This window comes from Mizuhopecten yessoensis, unplaced genomic scaffold, assembly GCF_002113885.1.
Source record: "Mizuhopecten yessoensis strain PY_sf001 unplaced genomic scaffold, ASM211388v2 scaffold8949, whole genome shotgun sequence".
Classification (NCBI taxonomy): domain Eukaryota; kingdom Metazoa; phylum Mollusca; class Bivalvia; order Pectinida; family Pectinidae; genus Mizuhopecten; species Mizuhopecten yessoensis.
In genome coordinates this window covers 418,145-428,421 of record NW_018407803.1, presented here as the reverse complement: position 1 = coordinate 428,421, position 10,277 = coordinate 418,145, and the positions used below count along the sequence as shown (strand labels likewise).

The window sequence follows — 10,277 nt, the reverse complement described above, 5'->3', positions numbered from 1 at the left end:
TGGCCACCTTGCCAAAAGGGCGAAGGTGGACCGCCACTCCCTCCAGGTGGAAACCCGGACATGTGCGGGCTAAGCCCGTAACTGCCGGGATGCTGCCGCAACCCAAAATCATCCGCCGGCTGGTAAGGGCGGCCCAAAGATGGTTGCCCGCAGGCACCTGTATACCCTAAGCCAGGGGAAAACGGAGGCCGGAAACTGGCTCCCCCCAACCCCCCCTGTCCAGCAAACCCAACACCTGGTGGGACTGAAGGCAAGCGCGAAAGCTTATGGGTTTTCCCGGCCGATTCGACCCTGGGCTGTGCCAAGCAAGGGTCGGGCTGCCCTTGTTCACAAGGCGAAACCTCAGTGCAAGGATGACACTGGGGACAAGCATCATGAGGGTCCCGTATCACGAAGAAATGGGAACACCCATGAGCTGTCCCCCGTCGCTGTCCCGACCGAGACATACCCTCCAAAACGAAAGTATCAAAGTTTACAAGCAGACAAACACGGTAAAAAAAATAATGAAATACGATAGTACAAAGTAAGCAACGTAGAAAGAATTTCACCCGTAATATACATCCAAAACAGTTAAAATAAATAAAGTTTGCCGAAACAAACAACCGTCACTGAAATAAACAGAGGTCGGAAATTTACATACAATAATGGTGGACCGTGTGGCCAAAACTGGCACATGTGGAGTAAAATAACTGGCCGAAATGTTCAACAACAAATAATTGTAGTAATAAGGGCAGATGGGTATAAAGCACACAAACTGAGCAATAAATTGAGTTGACACTCAAACCAAACCAACAAAACAAAGTTTAGTTATGGAGTTAGCTCCGGGCCGTCAGAAGGCAGCAGGTGCCATAAAAGGAAGAGGAAGGAAGATCACTCTGTGGCTTTGTCATCAAGATTTGGGTTACCTCACGGTAGGGAGGTAGGGATATTTGAATCTTTTGTTTTTGGGCTACAAAGATGGGTGTAGGTATTATATATACATACTAAAGTTATAGTAATTTTTACTGAAATAAAATGATATTTTCAGTGTAAGTACTGTACTTTAACTGAATCATACAATACATATGAGTTCCAGGAACACGTGAAAAATAACGATTATTGAATTTATTTTCCTATGCACTCACCAAAAATAGAAAGGTTAACACCTCCCCACTATTGACCTCTATATTAGCAAAAACTTTTGGTAATGGAATACCTACCCTCCCCCCTTTGATTAATGAAAATCATTAAAAATTGTGGTAGAAAAAAGAGCTGGATTTTCCCACATAACTTGGGAATTACATTGGTGTTTGATAAAAATGTTAACATAATTCTTCTGTCGCTCCATGATGACTGGCTGTCAGGGAAATCGCTGTTGGCATACTTCTCCTCATCCTGCTTTGCTTGTGACCTTCGACCCTTTAACTTTGATCAAAGACCATAAAATCTAATCAAGTGTAGAACTCATTGTTACCTTAATATGGTGTAATTATGAACTAAATATGTTCAGGGGTCAAATGAGATATTTTGTACACAAGCTTTGTATAACAGACAGATGCTTTCCTAATTTACTTTGTCATTTAACCTTGACAGACGACCACCAAAATCTAAACAGGTGCAGAACCAATATTATGGTGTAAATATAAACTCAATTTGTTGAGGGGTCTGAGATGTCTGGGAAGGTTTTTTACTTCAAAATTGGTGAAGTGTGATGTTAGACCTTTGACCCTTTAATCTAGACCGATGTACTATGATGTCTAAATGAGTTGAGTTGTTCATGAGATGTCTTGCACACAATCTTTCTAGATACTTCAAACGTGAGATCAAGTGAGATCTTTGAACCTGACGCATGCACACACAGATGGAGACTAGAGGCATAGAGCCTGTGAGATTGTATTGGTGGTGATAGTGTGATGGTCTGGGGTGGTATTGGTGGTAATAGTGTGATGGTCTGGGGTGGTATTGGTGGTGATAGTGTGATGGTCTAGGGTGGTGTTTGTGGTGATAGTGTGATGGTTTGGGGTGGTATTGGTGGTGATAGTGTGATAGTCTGGGGTGGTATTGGTGGTGATAGTGTGATGGTCTAGGGTGGTATTGGTGGTGATAGTGTGATGGTCTAGGGTGGTGTTTGTGGTGATAGTGTGATGGTTTGGGGTGGTATTGGTGGTGATAGTGTGATAGTCTGGGGTGGTATTGGTGGTGATAGTGTGATGGTCTAGGGTGGTATTGGTGGTGATAGTGTGATGGTCTAGGGTGGTGTTTGTGGTGATAGTGTGATGGTTTGGGGTGGTATTGGTGGTGATAGTGTGATAGTCTGGGGTGGTATTGGTGGTGATAGTGTGATGGTCTAGGGTGGTATTGGTGGTGATAGTGTGATGGTCTAGGGTGGTGTTTGTGGTGATAGTGTGATGGTTTGGGGTGGTATTGGTGGTGATAGTGTGATAGTCTGGGGTGGTATTGGTGGTGATAGTGTGATGGTCTAGGGTGGTATTGGTGGTGATAGTGTGATGGTCTAGGGTGGTGTTTGTGGTGATAGTGTGATGGTTTGGGGTGGTATTGGTGGTGATAGTGTGATAGTCTGGGGTGGTATTGGTGGTGATAGTGTGATGGTCTGGGGTGGTATTGGTGGTGATAGTGTGATGGTCTGGGGTGGTATTGGTGGTGATAGTGTGATGGTCTGGGGTGGTATTGGTGGTGATAGTGTGATGGTCTGGGGTGGTATTGGTGGTGATAGTGTGATGGTCTGGGGTGGTATTGGTGGTGATAGTGTGATGGTCTGGGGTGGTATTGGTGGTGATAGTGTGATGGTCTGGGGTGGTATTGGTGGTGATAGTGTGATGGTCTGGGGTGGTATTGGTGGTGATAGTGTGATGGTCTGGGGTGGTATTGGTGGTGATAGTGTGATGGTCTGGGGTGGTATTGGTGGTGATAGTGTGATGGTCTGGGGTGGTATTGGTGGTGATAGTGTGATGGTCTGGGGTGGTATTGGTGGTGATAGTGTGATGGTCTGGGGTGGTATTAGTGGTGAAAGTGTGATGGTCTGGGGTGGTATTGGTGGTGATAGTGTGATGGTCTGGGGTGGTATTGGTGGTGATAGTGTGATGGTCTGGGGTGGTATTGGTGGTGATAGTGTGATGGTCTGGGGTGGTATTGGTGGTGATAGTGTGATGGTCTGGGGTGGTATTGGTGGTGATAGTGTGATGGTCTGGGGTGGTATTGGTGGTGATAGTGTGATGGTCTGGGGTGGTATTGGTGGTGATAGTGTGATGGTCTGGGGTGGTATTGGTGGTGATAGTGTGATGGTCTGGGGTGGTATTGGTGGTGATAGTGTGATGGTCTGGGGTGGTATTGGTGGTGATAGTGTGATGGTCTGGGGTGGTATTGGTGGTGATAGTGTGATGGTCTGGGGTGGTATTGGTGGTGATAGTGTGATGGTCTGGGGTGGTATTGGTGGTGATAGTGTGATGGTCTGGGGTGGTATTGGTGGTGATAGTGTGATGGTCTGGGGTGGTATTGGTGGTGATAGTGTGATGGTCTGGGGTGGTATTGGTGGTGATAGTGTGATGGTCTGGGGTGGTATTGGTGGTGATAGTGTGATGGTCTGGGGTGGTATTGGTGGTGATAGTGTGATGGTCTGGGGTGGTATTGGTGGTGATAGTGTGATGGTCTGGGGTGGTATTGGTGGTGATAGTGTGATGGTCTGGGGTGGTATTGGTGGTGATAGTGTGATGGTCTGGGGTGGTATTGGTGGTGATAGTGTGATGGTCTGGGGTGGTATTGGTGGTGATAGTGTGATGGTCTGGGGTGGTATTAGTGGTGATAGTGTGATGGTCTGGGGTGGTATTGGTGGTGATAGTGTGATGGTCTGGGGTGGTATTGGTGGTGATAGTGTGATGGTCTGGGGTGGTATTGGTGGTGATAGTGTGATGGTCTGGGGTGGTATTGGTGGTGATAGTGTGATGGTCTGGGGTGGTATTGGTGGTGATAGTGTGATGGTCTGGGGTGGTATTGGTGGTGATAGTGTGATGGTCTGGGGTGGTATTGGTGGTGATAGTGTGATGGTCTGGGGTGGTATTGGTGGTGATAGTGTGATGGTCTGGGGTGGTATTGGTGGTGATAGTGTGATGGTCTGGGGTGGTATTGGTGGTGATAGTGTGATGGTCTGGGGTGGTATTGGTGGTGATAGTGTGATGGTCTGGGGTGGTATTGGTGGTGATAGTGTGATGGTCTGGGGTGGTATTGGTGGTGATAGTGTGATGGTCTGGGGTGGTATTGGTGGTGATAGTGTGATGGTCTGGGGTGGTATTGGTGGTGATAGTGTGATGGTCTGGGGTGGTATTGGTGGTGATAGTGTGATGGTCTGGGGTAGTATTGGTGGTGATAGTGTGATGGTCTGGGGTGGTATTGGTGGTGATAGTGTGATGGTCTGGGGTGGTATTGGTGGTGATAGTGTGATGGTCTGGGGTGGTATTGGTGGTGATAGTGTGATGGTCTGGGGTGGTATTGGTGGTGATAGTGTGATGGTTTGGGGTGGTATTGGTGGTGATAGTGTGATGGTTTGGGGTGGTATTGGTGGTGATAGTGTGATAGTCTGGGTTGGTATTGGTGGTGATAGTGTGATGGTCTAGGTGGTGTTTGTGGTGATAGTGTGATGGTCTAGGTTGGTATTGGTGGTGATAGTGTGATGGTGTGATAGTCTAGGGTGGTATTTGTAGTGATAGTGTGATGGTCTGGGGTGGTATTGGTGGTGATAGTGTAATAGTCTGGGATGGTATTGGTGGTGATGGTGTGATGGTCTAGGGTGGTATTGGTGGTGATAGTGTGATGGTCTGGGGTGGTATTGGTGGTGATGGTGTGATGGTCTAGGGTGTGATGTCTGGGGTGGTATTGGTGGTGATAGTGTGATGGTTTGGGGTGGTATTTGTGGTGATGGTGTGATGGTTTAGGGTGGTATTGGTTGTGATGGTGTGATGGTCTAGGGTGGTGTTTGTGGTGATAGTGTGATGGTCTGGGGTGGTATTGGTGGTGATGGTGTGATGGTCTAGGGGGATGTTTGTGGTGATGGTGTGATGGTCTAGGGTGATGTTTGTGGTGATAGTGTGATGGTCTAGGTTGGTATTGGTGGTGATGGTGTGATGGTGTGATAGTCTAGGGTGGTATTTGTAGTGATAGTGTGATGGTCTGGGGTGGTATTAGTGGTGAAAGTGTGATGGTCTGGGGTGGTATTGGTGGGGATAGTGTGATGGTTTGGGGTGGTATTTGTGGTGATGGTGTGATGGTTTAGGGTGGTATTGGTTGTGATGGTGTGATGGTCTAGGGTGGTGTTTGTGGCGATGGTGTGATGGTCTAGGGTGGTGTTTGTTGTGATGGTGTGATGGTCTAGGGTGGTATTGGTGATGATGGTGTGATGGTCTAGGGTGGTGTTTGTGGGGATAGTGTGATGGTCTAGGGTGGTGTTTGTGGTGATAGGGTGATGGACTGGGGTGGAATTGGTGGTGATAGTGTGATGGTTTGGGGTGGTGTTGGTGGTGATGGTGTGATGGTCTAGGGTGGAGTTTGTGGTGATAGTGTGATGGTCTGGGGTTGTATTGGTGGTGATAGTGTGATGGTTTGGGGGGGGATTTGTGGTGATGGTGTGATGGTTTAGGGTGGTTTTGGTTGTGATGGTGTGATGGTCTAGGGTGGTGTTTGTGGTGATGGTGTGATGGTCTGGGGTGGTATTGGTGGTAATAGTGTGATGGTTTGGGGTGGTATTGGTGGTAATAGTGTGATGGTCTGGGGGGGTATTGGTGGTAATAGTGTGATGGTTTGGGGTGGTATTGGTGGTAATAGTGTGATGGTCTGGGGGGGTATTGGTGGTGATAGTGTGATGGTTTGGGGGGGTATTTGTGGTGATGGTGTGATGGTTTAGGGTGGTACTGGTTGTGATGGTGTGATGGTCTAGGGTGGGGTTTGTGGTGATGGTGTGATGGTCTAGGGTGATGTTTGTGGTGATAGTGTGATGGTCTAGGGTGGTGTTTGTGGTGATGGTGTGATGGTCTAGGGTGGTATTTGTGGTGATAGTGTGATGGTCTAGGGTGGTATTGGTGGTGATAGTGTGATGGTCTAGGGGGGTATTGGCGGTGATAGTGTGATGGTCTGGGGTGGTATTGGTGGTGATAGTGTGATAGTCTGGGGTTGTATTGGTGGGGATGGTGTGATGGTCTAGGGTGGTATTGGTGGTGATGGTGTGATCGACTAGGGTGGTATTGGTAGTGATAGTGTGATGCCTGGGGTGGTATTGGTGGTGATAGTGTGATGTCTGGGGTGGTATTGGTGTTGATAGTGTGATAGTGTGATGGTCTGGGTGGTATTGGTGGTGGTTACTGTATCAAACTTGTTGTAGTTCCTGGGATCTGAAATGTGGAGCACTATCGAGGAGAAATTTTGATGGCAATGGTACTCTCCTTTTTACAACATCAGATTATGACTTACCTTTTGACTGGCCAGTGGGTGTGTCAGTTTGAGAGTTACTTACCTTGGGACTGGCAAACGGGTGTGTCAGTTTGAGAGTTACTTACCTTGGGACTGGCCAGTGGGTGTGTCAGTTTGAGAGTGACTTACCTTTGGGCTGGCCAATGGGTGTGTCAGTTTGTGGGTAACTTACCTTGGGGCTGGCCAATGGGTGTGTCAGTTTGAGGGTCTGAGACATGAAGGTGTCTAGAGAGAGGGTTTGGTCCTCCCCAACAGACTTTAGGAAACTGATAGTGATGTCTAGCTTGTCCAGACAGTCACAGATGTCAGGCAGACTCCGTAACTCCTGGCAGATCTGGTGTCGCACCGCAGACCCCAGCTGTATCTGATACGCATAAGAGTAACAAAGTGAGAGAAATACAGCCATGTATTGACACCTTTATTATAACACTGGTGAGCCATCAGACAAACATTGAAACAACAAATTGTATCAGAAACTCACACATGTATACACTGGTCATTACATGATGAAATTCTATAAGATGAAATGAAGGAAATTACAGTAGTCTAATCTGGTGATGCTGTATATGATATGCTTATAAGCCACAGTGAATAGTTATCAAATACCATACCTGAGAAATACATCCATGAGGTACATTTATTACAGTCATTCCTGCCATTGTTTCAGGAGACAGATGACAATTTTGTTTTTATAAATTCAAAAGTTTTTCAAGGTTTTAAATATATTTTTATTTCTGTCCACAATGTTATAAAGTATAGTATTTTTAATGAAAAGAGATTTTGTTTGCATGGTTTATGACAAATTGTCATCCAAAAATATTCAAACAAAATTTAAATGTGACTTCTGCAGGCATATGATTTGTTTACTTTATGGTCATGTTTGTATTACTACTCATTTCGGTTTATAGTCTGATAAACTGAAATGCAATTTCCTTGGTTCATATAGTGGCACTGCACCGCAAATGTAAATATTCAAACTGAAGGGGAAGGATACTAAACATTTATTGCCATGTTCGCCCTATTTGGCACTGCCCCTCTGCCTCCAGAGAGGCCACACCCTTGGTTTATATAAAATTGAGTTCTCTTTGCTCAAGGATGCTCGAGACCAAATTTGGTTAAAATCCCTCAAATCAAACTGAAGGAGAAGGATACTAAATATATTACTATGTTCCCCCTATTGGGCCCTGCCCTTCTGTACCTCGGGAGACCACACCCGTCTGTTTATACAAAAATGAGTCCCCTTAACCCAATGGTGCTCCAGGCCAAATTTAGTCAAACTCCACTGAGATGTTTAGGACAAGTAGCGGCATAATCTCACAAGTCCTTTGGACCAGGTGTTAACTCACCTGTTTCTTTTGTTTCATACTGACATAGGTAACTTTAGACCAAATTTGGTAACTAGAACACATTACATTTCAACATCTCTTCAACGGTTCTTAAGAAATTGCTGTTTGAAATTTGTGAAATTTTAACTTTAAAGCTTTTAACCCAAGTTGACCTTTGAATCCAGCTAGCAATTAAAGTTGACCTTTGACCTCATCACTGTAATAAAGAAAACAATTCACACAGCTTGTCTACATAACATAGACCAAATGGTTCTTAGATACTGTTGTTTGAAGTTTTTAACATATTTGACCCCTGTGACCTCGAAACTAGGTCAAGGTCATTTTAATGAGGATATTTTATAGCACTTCATCCTAGGTACCTACTGGCAAAATATCATGACCCTGGGCGTTATGGAACTTGAGAAGAAGATTGTTAAATCTTTTAACCCATGTTGACCTTTGACCCCTGACTAGCACTTAAAGTTGACCTTTGACCTCATTACTGTGCGAAAGAAAAAGATTCGCACTGCTAGTCTCCATAACATACCTATGTATCATGAATCTAGTCCAAATGGTTCTTAGGATATTGCTGTTTGAAATTTTTACAATATTTGACCCCTGTGACATTAAAAGTAGATCAAGGTCATTTTAATGAGAAAACTTTATAGCACTCTATCCCAGGTACCTACTGGCCAAATATCATGACCCTAGGCCTTATGGAACTTGAGAAGATTGTTGTTAAAGCTTTTGACCCATGTTGACCTTCAACCCCTTACTAACACAAGGTCAACACAATAAATCCAAAATATTTCAAAAATACTTGTATATATTCCCGACATGTTGCTAAATGTAAAAGATAACTTTTGTTGCCAGAAGCGCCCATCGAACACTATACTATTAAAGTTGCCCACACCAAGAGACTTTATCAGAGATGAAAATCCATGAAATGTGTCTCACATTCTGAGATCTGGCTGGTTTGCATCTCTCTAGGTCTTTGGTATAAGAAGAAGTATTTAGAAGGTTTAAACAGATTTGACCCTGTGACTTTGAAAATTAATTGAGTTAAATAAATTTGAGCAAAAATCATATCCTTTCATCCTTCAAGGCTACTGGCCAAATATCATCACCTGATAATATGTAGTTAATGATTACTCGGAAGAGGTCATTTAAAATAAGAAGTTGACGCTGGACAGATCGACAAGACAGATGGATGACAGATGCTGCACTACTGGGCCAGATAGGTGAGCTAACAAGTACTTTGAAGTAATAGAAATATCCAAACCTGCGGTATTTTTTCTCTCAAAGTTTTGAAAACAACTGCATTGGTGACCTCTGACCTGTAGGTCATCACATCAATCTGTAAAATTAAAAACAATATACATACCATTGGTCTTATTCCTCTGCTTTATCATGGAAAGGAATTTTATTTTTATCATTAACTTTATAGAAATACCTTATCATTAAACTAAATTAAGCTAATTAACACTTACCCTTTGCATTTATGGTCGAAATGGAAATTGTATTTAATATTGAGTGATGACAATAGGTGCATTTTTTTTTATAAAAGTCTGTTGACAATATTATCAGCTGTTGTCCATATCTAATAGGATCTAAGCAGAAATTGTTACCAATGTCCCCCGATTTATAGGTATTATGTAAATTGGCCTAACTTAACAAATGGGCATTAATGCATAGTCCAATCAGAGGACATTTGGAAAACATTTTTAATCTCAAAACTTGAAGGTCTGAGTTGTTCAATATAAAGTATATCCCTAATATATGATTCCCAATCAGCATCAACATCAGCCCCATAGAACATGAGTTGCAATTGTTTCAGCCAATCAAAGGCCATGGTAGCAAAGGTGAATCCAAGCAAGAGGCTCAGAGGGCATGTATCACTCACCTGGATATTTCAGCAGTCTTGGCAAAATATTTTCATTAAATATTACACTGCAACCAAATATTGGCTCCGTCTCTCAGCAACACCTTTACCTTACTGGTTCCCATATGCATCCCTCTCTCCCAATTGAGGAGGAGGAGGAGAGGGGTACCCATATCCATGGTTTATGCATTGAATACTATTGGTTAAAGGATTCTCTTTATCAAATTTGGTTTAGATCCCTTCTTAGAATAATTTGATATGTAATGATAAATTATAGTTTATATATAACTGTGTAAGCCTTCCATTGCCTTGGCTGTTGTAGATGTGATAGTTTGTTGTTATGTTTGCAATATCAAGTGTTAAGATATAAGGGTTTTCCCTTATGTTCATTTTTGTAATACCTTCTTTTACTGCATTATGGAATGTGTTCTTCTGTGAAGAGCGATAGTGTTTACCTATGCAAATGAGATGTCTTACCATATAAGGTATCGTAGTATATGTTAATTAGTCCATAGTAACTTTTGACCAATCAGCGATTACGTCTTGGAGGGGTGTTGGTATTGCCAGCTTCAGTTTCATTCCTCGTAGTGCTGGCAGATTACACTTGTTCGTTTTTG

The 10,277-nt window shown here is 43.7% G+C and overlaps 1 protein-coding gene across 6 annotated transcripts in view; it reads right to left on the bottom strand.

Annotated features, from left to right (window-relative positions):
- The window catches only part of LOC110456924 (E3 ubiquitin-protein ligase rnf213-alpha-like), a 298,096-nt gene that overhangs the window by 14,477 nt on the left and 273,342 nt on the right, over positions 1 to 10,277 (bottom strand). For all 6 annotated transcript variants that reach the window (XM_021507988.1, XM_021507990.1, XM_021507991.1 and 3 more), the window contains 2 exons: positions 9,061 to 9,135; positions 6,626 to 6,817 (listed from right to left, as the gene is read on the bottom strand). In XM_021507988.1, coding sequence (XP_021363663.1) covers positions 6,626 to 6,817; positions 9,061 to 9,135 — 267 coding nt within the window. The remainder of the gene's footprint in view (positions 1 to 6,625; positions 6,818 to 9,060; positions 9,136 to 10,277) is intronic.